Here is a 12,102-nt window from a genome sequence, read left to right as displayed (position 1 = left end):
CTTTTATTAACAGAGCACAAGCACGTTTAGCAACTGCCAGGCTGTGAGCCCAAGATGGCCAACTAAAGCCCTGCAATACGATGGCTTCCCCACCTATTACATACAGCAATATACACTATTCACATCCTCACTGCTGACCTGCCCACAGTCCCACTTTGCAATGAGATGACTGAAGTTACAGAGGCAACTCGCAACTCATCTTCCAGCATTTCAAAAAGCGCATCTAGAAGCTATGAACATCCCACGAACATTGGGTGGCCTGCAACTCTACTCCTTGATCGGGGAACCATAGATATCACAACAAATATCAATTGGTGGGATTACAGAACATCAGGTCATACATCTTTTTCACCTATACTAATGATTGTGGAATAGTAAACCCAGAGAGGTTAGGGCAGGGGGTGGGTATATCATGTTCTGTCATGTTGGTTACTAAGGGCTGGCTATATTACTGGGTTGCAAGGTTGTGTATTCTGTATTGCAGATGCCTTATGTTTATGATAATGTTTATGTTCATGTATTATTGACATTTTTAATAATAAAACTTTAAATGAAAAAAAAGCACATCTATTGCTCTGACATTAAAGTAATGGTGGAATAGGGGGGAACTTTTGGCATTCCGGCAGTGCCAGAGAAAGAGTGACATATGGAAATGAAAAACAACACACACAAATGTAAAAATCCTAAAAAACAGGAAATGCTTTCTTTGGCAGGTAAACATTAGCAAAACGACCTGCTTATAAGCAGAATGTTCTAATCAATAAAAAGTCGTACAAGTAAAATGTGCAAAGTAACAACATCCTGAAGTGAATCAGACACCTGTCCATCTCTGACAGAATAAAGACCCCAAACGATATGCATTGTAAAAACTGAAGGTACTTTTGGTTCTGTATTTAGCTTTACAATACAAGCAGATGCTCACATCTATAATATATGTAGTTGCAATGTAAAGTATCAAAGCGATCCAGAAACCAGGTTACACTACATATAAAATCTGAGTGTGTCTACTGCTAGGTGTAAAACTTAAAAGATAACGCTCCCCCACTCCAATTCGCCCCAGCCCAGATCATGTTCTCTGGGAGACTGGAACACTCTGCCCCTCGGAGTGGACCGGACGCCCTGTCCCCAGCTGATCCTTACACTGCAGGCTGAGGAGGGATCGGTGGTGGGGGCGGCGGCGGCGGTGGTGGCGGCTGCTGCTGCTGCTGATGATGATGATGATGATACGGTTGTTGTTGTTGCTGCTGGTGCTCGCCGGCCAGGGGGAAGCGCTGGGGCTGCTGATACATCTTGGCCTCAATTTCTCGTTTCTTTTGAGCGATCATCTCTTCCTGATACAAGAGACTGGTGATCATACCACGGGGCCTGGGTGGCGGGGGGACCCCGAAGCGCCAGCTGGCCTGATCTGAGTTGAAGCGGAGAGAGAGAAAATGGTGAGGGGAGGCCTGGTCTGAGAAGAGATACAGAAGGGGGGAGCCCTGGTCTGAGGAGAGTGAGAGAGAGGGGGAAAGGGGTGAGGGAAGGCCTGGTCTGAGAAGAGCGAGAGAAAGGGATGAGGGGAGGCCTGGTCCCAGGAGAAGGGTGAGGAAAGCCTGTAAGGTTGGAGGAGAGAGGGACGGAGACGCTGAGAAGTTAGAGGGGGGCGGCGGACTCAATTTGATACAAAAAGAGGCAGGCGAGGGCCGACAGTAGTAATGCTGTTCCCCCCCAGGGAGCTCTGGGGTCTCTCACCAGCCTCCTCCATCTTCTCTTCTCCGCTCCGACGTCTCTCCGGCCCGCCTTGGTGGGGGGGGAGGGAAAGCGGAGCAGGGCAGGGCGGGAGCTGTAGTCTCGTCGGGAAGTGGAGCAAGCGAGTGCTCGCCGTGGGACGGAGGAGCGGGGGACGACGACAAGCTGCGCCCAAGGGACGAGAGTCCCTAGGGCCCGGAACTCGGACTTGTTTCCCCACTGCCGGTTCGGAGGAGTGCGGGCGAGGACGGAAACAAACTACGGGTCCCGTGGTGCTCGGCTCGTTGATCTCGCGAGAGCCCCGTGATTGGGGGGCGGAGGGAGCAAGGGGGCTGACGCTGTGTTTGTTGTCAGCCCAAGATGGCGGCGGTGGCTCCGCAGAGTGAGGCCTGCGAGTCGTGGTATCTCGCCTTGCTGGGCTTCGCCGAGCACTTCCGCACCTCCAGCCCGCCCAAGATCAAGCTGTGCGTGCACTGCCTGCAGGCCGTCTTCCCCTTCAAGCCACCGCAGCGCGTGGAGGCCCGCACGCACCTGCAGCTGGGCTCCGTGCTCTATCACCACACCAAGAACAGCGACCTGGCCCGCACGCACCTGGAAAAGGCGGTGAGGGGGAGCAGACAATGTACCCGGGGGGAGGGTGTTGGAGAATCTACTGTTAGGAGGGAAGGAAAAAGGGGTATGAGAGAGAATTCCTAGCGAGAAGGGGAAGGGCAGAGAAGATACCCACGGGGAAGGGGGGAAGAGAGGCGTATGGGAGAGAGTATATCTAGGGAGATGAGACATGGAAGAGCAGACCCTGGGGTAGGAGAGGGGTATGGGAGAGCATACCCTGGGGAAAGAGATATGCAAGAGTGTACTTTGTGGGGGAATGGAGCATACACTGGGGGGAGTATGCTCTGTGGGAGGAGGAGGTGGCAGGGTTGATAAAGTGAAAGGTTGAAACATCTCTAAAAGAGAAGTGTTATTTGCTATCGCCTATTTTTTCTAGTTCTTCTGTGTCCTTTTTCCCAGTCGTCTTTCAATGGTTATTTTGATTGATTTTACATATCCAGGTCATTATGGTCTTTGCCTAGTGTTAAAGTTTATGTAAAGATAGTGATAAAAGAAACAATGGGTCAAAATTTGTTTTTGTGTTTTTTTGTTTTTTTTTTTACTATTTTTCATGAAAGAGTGACAGACAAGGGTGTCACTTTGTGAAATGAATAACATGACTTTTAACAACCTTGGGCAGATCAAGGCATAAAAAATTACTGCATTATGTAACTTCTATATTATCTGTAGTGAGAGTGGAGTTGTGGTGAAGGATCTAGTTTATTATGCTGCTGTTTGTTGTAGTTTGTCATTTGTGAACCGCTTTGAGTTGGGGGTGAGGGGTTATTTTCCCAAAAAGCCCATCTAAAACGAACACTTGGCCCTACAAGATGAGCTAGTCCTGGTTTCTATGTACCGTATCCTTTCTTGTTTCTACCCCAGGACAGTGAAAAAGCATCATTAATTTTCAGAGGCCCAGTTGTAGCACATCTTGCCAGTTTTGACTGCATTCCTTTCATTGCCATAATTCACAGCTTTTGCTATTATCTCGTAACTACTTTGCTAGTGTAACTCAAACTTGCAACAAGAGCAGATAAACAGTAACAGCTTTGATATTTTGTATTTAAAAAAAAATCTTTAATGCAGCAGTCTAGAAACAATTTCCAGTTGCTTCCTAATATTTTTTTTCCAAGCTGACCTGAACCTTGTCTTTCTTCTATGTTCCTAAATCAGTGTCAAAGCAATAAAATTATGATTTTCCCATAGTGTTTACAGTACAGTTTGACTGCAGAGCAGGCAGTTAAGCTTCTGTAGTGTGTTTTAAGATCTATGTAGCATGAAAATCTACAGAATTTAACAGACCAATGCAATATTCTGGGCACTAAGAAAATGCACACTGGTTTTCAGCACAAACTTTTAATGCTCATAATTTTTTTTTTTAACTCCTGATGCAGTAAGTTAATGAAATGCAAATGCATCGGGAGGTGAAAAAAAAAAAAGCACATTTAGAGTAAAATGTGCATTGGGAACAGGTCCAACACATACTTTAACTGGGGACGGCATCCCTGACAGCCTTAAGTAATGACAGCTGCCGCCACTTAGCCGGATAAATACTGATTTATCTGGAACAGGTAGCCAGTACCAGATAGCTGGATAAGTCTGGTGCGGGTGACCGCTACTTAACTAGATAATTATTTATCCTGCTAAGTAGAGGTGAACTACTGCCAGATAGCTGGATAAGTCAGTAGTTATCCTGGAAGTGGCGGCAGCTGCTACTTAGCCGGATAAGTCGATACTTGTCTGTGGAAAATTGAAAGACTTTTCCCCCCTTTTTTAGGGGTTTGAAGTGCCAGTGCGGTAGCACTGGAAACTTAACTCCAGCTGTGACCCAGAGTTGTTTCCAATACTAAAAAAGGTGTGCTGGCCAGATTCAGTATCTCTGCATGGGAGAGTGCTGCTTAATACCCTTATTTGCATGGGATTTTCTTGTGAGGGCACTAAGCAGTATTTTGTGTCCACAAAACTCCTGTCTGCGTCGGCCTGCAAGTTTGTGTCTAGACTTGAAACTATTTACTTTGATTTTCCAGTCCCTCTCTCACAAACGGGCCAATTCAGTAAAGTCCGTGGGAGAGCGGGCGAACACCCAGGCCACTCGCCTGTGCGCACAATTCAGTATTTAAATTAGGTCCGGCGGTAGAAACGGGCAAAAGCGTGTCCATAGCGCCTCCTTTTGGCCCGGAGCGGCGGCTGTCAGCGGGTTTGACAGCTGACGCTCAATTTTGCCGGCATTGGTTCTCGAGCCCACTGCAGCCACGGGCTCGGAAACTGGACGCTGGCAAAATTGAGCGTCCGGTTTTCGAGCCGCCGTTTTTTTTTTTTTTTTTTACTTTTTTTACCCTTCGGGACGTGCACAGAAAAGCAGGTTTTACTGCTTTTCTGTGCACTTTCCCGGTGCCTACCTTTGGGTAGGCACTCATTTCTGAAAGTAAAATGTGTGGCTTGGCTGCACATTTTACTTTCTGTATCCCGCGGGCATACCTAATAGCAGGGCCGCCATCAGGGCAGTATTCTTGGGCCTGCAGTATGGGGCCCCAGGATCTACTGTCACATATGGGGGCCCGCAGCCGCCAGGCGGCAGGTGCGCTTGGGGGATGTATTAGTTCATGGCAAAGAGGCCCACTGATTGCTTCATAAACCTGAATTTGCTGTTATTTCCACTATGAGTCGAGATGGACACAATTCAGTACTCACACTGAACTGCTTTATTGGATAGAACCCACTGGATTTCTCAGATACTGTGCATTTATCTAAGTGATTTGAGTTTGTTGACTTGTTTTTATTTTTTTACACCTATGGTGGAGTTTACACATAGGTATAAACATTGTTGCATATACTTTATCCACTGAATGCTTGTGGCCCAGACATTTTGGCTGTATGGGGCCTCAAAATTCCTGATGGCGGCCCTGCCTAATAGGGCCATCAACATGCATTTGCATGTTGCGGGTGCTATTAGGTTCGGCGGGTTGGACACGCGTTTTCCGCCCCTTACTGAATAAGGGGTAAGGGAAAACGCGTGTCCAATGGCAGGTTAACAGTGCGCTCCATCGGCCCAAAATACAGTTAAGTAATTTGTAAAAGTGAAGTAAGAAGTTGATTTGGCACTTTTCAAACAAGTTTAAGGCCAGAATGGTCAACTTAAATGTTTTATTTATTTTTTACTGTGAACCCCTCCCAGCTCTCTTAGGGGCCAAGTGAGTGTTCTCCCATTTTGTGTCCACTGGAGAAATGCTGACTTATACCTGGCTCTAAGTACATTTCAGCCCTGATCCCCTATTGAATCTAAGCAGCTGTGCCAGCATAACACCTCTTATATATTCTGAGAAAATGCGTTGGACTAAGTTATGGCCACCAATTTCAGTTAATGGGACTCTGTATTTCTCCAAACCTTGCGATATGGCTGCAGCTAGGATTTCACAGACATGCCTGTAACACATTTTGAACTACAATAAAAGGGCACTAAAGGGAAAACTGTCAACTCAAACATTTCTTTACAGAGTGAAAGGAGGGTAGACCAGAATAATCTGTGGAACAGTTTCTTTACAAAAAGGATGGTGAACACACAGAACAACTTTCCTGTGCAGGTGGTGGAGACAAGGACAGAATCAGATACAAGAAAGCATGGGATAAGCCCAGGGATCTCCGAGGAGAGGAAGGGACTATATAAAACTGAGCAGATGTGGATGGGCCAAATGGGAAGGAACTGTGTGATCTTTATCAACCGTCATATTTCATGTTTCTTTAGAAGGGTAAATGATTACATTTGGGAGTCAGAAGCAGATGCGCTGTAGCATATTTATTTATTTATTTATTTAAAACTTTTTTATGCCGATATTAGTAGCTACATCATATCGGTTTACAGCAGAACTAAAGAATGGAAATTACATTAAACGGGGATGGGATAACATAGGAGCAGAGGAGAAGCAAGGGAATAAAAAGGTAAGAACAAACGCATCGGGCTTCTTGAAGAAACGCGGAAGCCGGTAAACAAATGTTACAGTGAAGAATGAAATGCATAACTTTATTCAAGGGTTCAGGCTAGGTGCTTAACGCAGCAGTGTAAGCAGGTAGAAGAGTTATTGAGGGTGAGCTTGTTTGAAGAGCCAGGTCTTTAGGTTAGCTCTGAATTGAGTAGTGCATGGCTCCAGCCGGAGTTTCGTGGGAAGTGAATTCCAGTGTGTAGGCCCGGCAGTGGAGAGGGCTCGGTCACTCGTAGAGGTGAGGTGTGCCTTCTTGAGGGAAGGCACGTGGAGAGTGCCTTTTGTAGGAAGCTCTGGAGGGTCGGTTGGAGCGTATGAGGGGAAGTGGCTCATCAAGCCAGTTGGAATTATGGGTGAAGATGGATTTGTGGATCATAGTGAGAGTTTTATAAAGGATGCGAGAGGGGATCGGGAGCCAGTGAAGTTCTTTAAGGATGGGGGTGATGTGGTCATATTTACGGGTATTGGATATGGTTCTGGCTACCGCATTCTGCAGCATTTGGAGGGGTTTTATGGTGGAATAGGGGAGACCTAGGAGTAGGGAGTTACATTTGATACCCTGCTTGGTATTTAATTTTTTTTTTAATTTTCGTTTTTTACCACCTAGTTTAGAATTTAGGTTTTTTGAAAATATGAAGCTGTTAAAATATATTTTAATATCCAAATGCTCTTATAACCCCTCGTATCTGCATATCCAAAGCCCAGTAGTAGATGTTATTTTAGTGTTTGACTTCGTTGAGTGGGGATGGGGGACAAACTGTTTTGTTTGAACTAGCATCTACCCCTACAGCACAACCAAAGAGCATCTTAATGGGGGTTGTGTTAATTCCGAATGTCTAGCATGTCTCATGATTCTTATTAGAAAGGAGAGAAACAGTAACACCATGCACTTACCTGAATACTGGTGTCTCTGAGAGAGGTTTTCGTGGTGACTAGAGCCACTCATTGCAGCAAACTGATAGGAAGCATCTTTAGTGATCTGGGAGTTTCCATCTGAATAAATTCTTACATAATACTTCAGCTATGTACTAAAGTGTTCATGATGCATTCCATTAATTGCCACCTTGAGTTAAGAAATAAAAAGCAATGCCGGGTTCTAGACCATCCATGACCTTGCAGTACATATCAGGAATCTCAAAACTCAATAGGAAACAATCTGCTTTCTTCAGTCCAGGAGATCAGGGAGATGATATGCAGCAGTCTCCCAGATTTTCTCTTCAGGAAGGCTGGCTGTATCTTGTCTGTCATTTTTTTAAAGAATGAATTTGCTGCGGCCTTATGTCAGAAGAATAACACAAAACAAATTAGGTCTTTCCAGGCATATACCTATGGAGGTGTGCTTTAGATCATGAAATCTGGATAAAGAAAAAGTTGTCTCCAACATCATGGTTGTACAATTATTACTTATACCACTTTATATTTAGGAGGGATTGCAGTTAGTTTAATGTGATTGGGGGACAATAGTAAAGTACCAGTCTTTCAAATTATCTTGTATGCTAATCATTTCGATTAACATGGTTAGAGTACAGAGCTAAGCAGTCTGGAGAGCTTGGCATCTCTTCCACCCTGCCACTCACTGTGTATCTTTGAGTAAATTACTTAGCTCCTCTGCTTTCCTTAATATTTTGCTGTGGGACAGAAGAGACTATGGAAGGGGCAAGTTCTCATCTGCACTATGATACAGAGAGTTTAACTTAATTTTTTTTTCCTCTTGCTATACCAGTCCCTACACTTAGGATTTCCCTGCTCCTCAGCTGCCAAAAACAGAGAACACACCTCCCTCATGACCTCAGCATTGGCAATAAAAGGGTTATGGCTCTAAGCCCTTGCCAGTAGTCTCTATCTCCTGCTGCTGCGGACAATTATAAACTGGTCTTGCTGAAGCTCCCAGAGCCAGGGTGAGGCTTTGGCCTGATTGAGCCCACTTGCTCCTGGGGCAATAGTTCCTCGGAGCTGTTTTCTCTCAGTAAAGATGCCTCCCAGGAAAAATCCTGGTCGAGTGCACATTCAGAGTAGATCCCAGTACCTCTAGGAGACTGGTGATCACCCAAGGTAAGAGGTTCCTTATTCTTAGGATTAGAGAAATCAGGACAATTTGCCCCTGGTGAGTTAACTTCCAAGGATTCTTCAAGGCTCTCCTCACTCTCTCTCTTTCTTGCCCTTTTTCCTCCCTTGCCTTGACTCCAAGGAAGAAAGGACTGAGAGGAGAGACAGTATGACTATGGCTAGCTCAGAAGCCTCCCAGAGGTGGTGAGTACAAAATTAAAGGGTACAGAAGCTGAAACAGGAGGAGAGAATACCTTACCGTCTTTTCAAGCATTGCCCGCTTAGTGGCATAGATGGCAGTCATACATGATGAACAGCATGTAAATGCAACCTCCCCCACCAGGAAAATGTTCTAGGAACACAGGTGTATGGCCTGCATTGCTGGTTGTTTTGCCCGGTATGAAAGGGGGGACCTGGCCCATCATTCCTGGACAGGCTGAACGAGGAGGCCCCACCTTGAGGAGTGGAAGAACTTCTAGAGGGACCTGGGCCCCGATTGGACCCAGCCCAAACCACACTGGAAGAGAGAGATTCTCTATCCCCAGGCCAGCTAGGTCAAGCGGGCCCCTTCGTAGATGCTTGCTCCAAAGGGGGTTGGGGGTCAAGTTTTCTCACTCTGCAGGCAGAGTTGGACAGGAGTTTGAGGAGCGTTACCCTGGGCCCATCTAGGGGGATTCTCACTGAAATTTGCGGTGCTCATGCTTCAGGCTTTCTGTGCATTCAAAAGCCAAGGATGGTCCCCATGTCATTTACCCTGGATCTGGGTAATTTGACTGGACATAAGGACCTGGACCCTAAACTTCTCCAGCCCCAACAGCCACCACTAACTTCATAAAGGGGTTATGGTCAGTTCCCAAGAGGAAGTACATAAGAATATAAGAAATTGCCATACTGGGTCAGACCAAGGGTCTATCACGCCCAACATCCTGTTTCCAACAGTGGCAAATCCAGGCCACAAGAACCTGGCAATTACCCAAACACTAAGAAGATCCCATGCTACTGATGCCAGTAGTAGTAGTGGCTATTCCCTAAGTCAACTTGATTAATAGCAGTTAATAGACTTCTCCTCCAAGAACTTATCCAAATCTTTTTTAAACCCAGCTACACTAACTGCACTAACCACATTCTCTAGCAACAAATTCCAGAGCTTAATTGTGCATTGAGTGAAAAAGAATTTTCTCTGATTAGTCTTGAATGTGCTACTTGCTAACTTCATGGAGTGCCCCTAGTCCTTCTATTATCCGAAAGAGTAAATAACAGATTCACATCTACCCATTCTAGACCTCTCATGATTTTAAACACCTCTATCATATCCCCCCTCAGCCGTCTCTTCTGCAAGCTGAAAAGTCCTAACCTCTTCAGACTTTCCTCATAGGGGCTGAAATACTGAGTATGGTTGGAGAAGTGTGCAGAGAGTGCGCTGATTTGGGCGCAAGAGTTCATGAGACTGAGAATCGCCTGGAGAAGCACATAGAAGATTGGGAAAGGAGCCGCAAGGCGAGAAAAGCATTGCAGGATGATAACGTGGCTCTAAAAGAATGTATTGAAGATCTGGAAAACAGATCTAGAAGAGGCAGTTTTTGTATTGGAGGGGTCCCTGATGGCCTGGAGTTTCAAGACTGCTCGAGAGTGGCAGCAAGTATATGTATGGTCATCCTAGATAGGGAGGAAGGGGCAGAGGGCCTGCTGGAGATCGAGCTTGATAGAGCTCTGGTGAAACAGAGGAAGAATGTTCCCAGAGACGTTATATGTTTTCACCAATTTTCTGTGAATCAGGCCAGGAAACAGATTACTTGGCATCTATCAGTGATCAAAAAGAGAGACTTTTAAGGAGATTCTTCAAGTACTGCATAAAGAGAATCACAAATATAAGTGGCTTTTCCCATTTGGATTACAGTTTATATCATCAATAGTGTTTCTTCGTGTGTTAAAACTGGAGGAAGCAGCCAGAATTCTGCAGGCAGCAGGCCTATATAAACAACAGGGCTCAGGTTCTGGTTCCAGAGCAGTGTCTCCGTTGGGAGGCAGAGAAGGACCAGCAAGATAGCAGCAAGTGCAGTCACTTAGCAAACGTCTACACAGACAATCAGGGGGCTCATCCTCACCGAGGGAGGCATTTGTGGACACATGAGAATGAGTGCCAAATGATGCTTGGAAAGGGAATGGTGGACGGTTTTGTGTCCTAACAATTTGAGACTGAGGTAGAGAGAGAAATAAAAAAAAAAAACCAAACCAAAATAACCCCCCCCCCCAAAAAAAAACCCCCAAAACAAAACCTAAAGAAAATAGAGGGTTTTTTGGTTGGTTTTTTTTTTTTTTTTTGCTTTAATGGGTTGCAGGGGGGTGTTAGGATGGGAGGAAGCATGGGTGGTGATGTTTCTCGAGGTGTGGGGTTGAGAGTCTGTACCTTGGTGGGGCCAGGACGTATAAGATGTGTCTCTGATAAGCTTAGAATGGGGATACTAGCCGTGACGGTGTAAAACATTTCTTGGTTTTCAGAACTTATGTGTGCATTACAGAACTATAGTGTGCATTACATGTCATTGTCAGATTACATGGGGACAGTAAAACTAGTCTCTTTGAATGTAAAGGGTTTAAATACTCATGTCAAGTGAGAGGCTGTTGGCCTCTCAGGCATTTCCTCTTCAATTCTTTGCATCAGCTTTGGTAACAAGCAAATATTGTGGCATGGGAATTCTTTTTTTCAAAAAATTTGGTGGATGTGCAAGCCACATTGCGGGATGCAGAGGGCCAATATATTATAGTTAAATTAAGTTAAAATAAGGAGATGTTCACCTTAGAAAATGTGTATGCTCCTAATACAACCCAGGGTGACTTTTTTGTAAAGTTGTCAAAAATATTGGATAACTAGGCTGAGGGACACATTTTGGGGTGAGGGGGGACACCCTTATTCGGATAACTCTAGCGGAGGATTTGTGGCTGCTAATTCACATAGGAAATGCCTTAAAGCTTTGATGGGGGACTGGGGTCTAACTGATATATGGAGGCTGATGCATCCCACGGGATGTAATTACACTTTTTACTCTAAAACCCATAAAGTGTATTCTAGGATAGATTTCTTTCTGGTGGATACAGCACTGGTGGCTCAGATAGGGGATTTTGAAATAGGCCCTATAACGTGGTCGGATCATAAGAACATAAGAAATGCCATACTGGGTCAGACCAAGGGTCCATCAAGCCCAGTATCCTATTTCTAACAATGGCCAGTCCAAGTCACATGTACCTGGCAAGAACCTAAACATTAGATAGATCACAAGCTGCTATTGCTTATTAATTACCATAATAGTTTATGGATTTAACCTCTAGGAACTTATCCAAACCTTTTTTAAACCCAGTAACACTAATTGCTGAAACCACATCCTCTGGCATTGAATTCCAGAGTTTAACTATGCGCCGAGTGAAAAATAATTTTCTTCAATTTGTTTTAAATGTGCTACTTGCTAACTTCATGGAGTGCCCCCTGGTCCTTCTATTATGTGAGAGAGTAAATAACCGATTTACATTAACTTGTTCAAGTCCTTTCATGATTTTGTAGACCCCTGTCATATCCCCCCCTCAGTCGTTGCTTCTCCAAACTGAATAACCCAACTTCTTTAGCCTTTCCTCATAGGGCAGCCGTTCCATGCCCCTTATCATTTTGGTTGCCCTGTATAGATATCATTGAAGATGGTGGGGAGTCAGACAGGGAGGAAGTTCTTGAAATTGAATGACAGTCTATTGGATGATCAGGAATTATGTG

At 45.1% G+C, this 12,102-nt stretch overlaps 2 protein-coding genes across 2 annotated transcripts in view; one reads left to right on the top strand and one right to left on the bottom strand.

The window, feature by feature from the left end:
• SUGP1 (SURP and G-patch domain containing 1) overlaps nucleotides 1-1,941 on the bottom strand; it is a 104,452-nt gene extending 102,511 nt beyond the window's left edge. The window contains exons 1-2 of the mRNA XM_029613814.1: nucleotides 1,732-1,941; nucleotides 1,141-1,405 (exon numbers count right to left, since the gene is read on the bottom strand). Coding sequence (XP_029469674.1) covers nucleotides 1,141-1,405; nucleotides 1,732-1,744 — 278 coding nt within the window. The 5' untranslated portion in view covers nucleotides 1,745-1,941. The remainder of the gene's footprint in view (nucleotides 1-1,140; nucleotides 1,406-1,731) is intronic.
• Nucleotides 1,942-1,982: 41 nt separating this feature from the next.
• MAU2 (MAU2 sister chromatid cohesion factor) overlaps nucleotides 1,983-12,102 on the top strand; it is a 111,518-nt gene continuing 101,398 nt past the window's right edge. Inside the window, exon 1 of the mRNA XM_029613829.1 lies at nucleotides 1,983-2,331. Coding sequence (XP_029469689.1) covers nucleotides 2,089-2,331 — 243 coding nt within the window. The 5' untranslated portion in view covers nucleotides 1,983-2,088. The remainder of the gene's footprint in view (nucleotides 2,332-12,102) is intronic.

Source organism: Rhinatrema bivittatum, chromosome 8 (genome assembly GCF_901001135.1).
Source record: "Rhinatrema bivittatum chromosome 8, aRhiBiv1.1, whole genome shotgun sequence".
Classification (NCBI taxonomy): domain Eukaryota; kingdom Metazoa; phylum Chordata; class Amphibia; order Gymnophiona; family Rhinatrematidae; genus Rhinatrema; species Rhinatrema bivittatum.
This window is presented reverse-complemented; position numbering and strand designations above follow the sequence as displayed.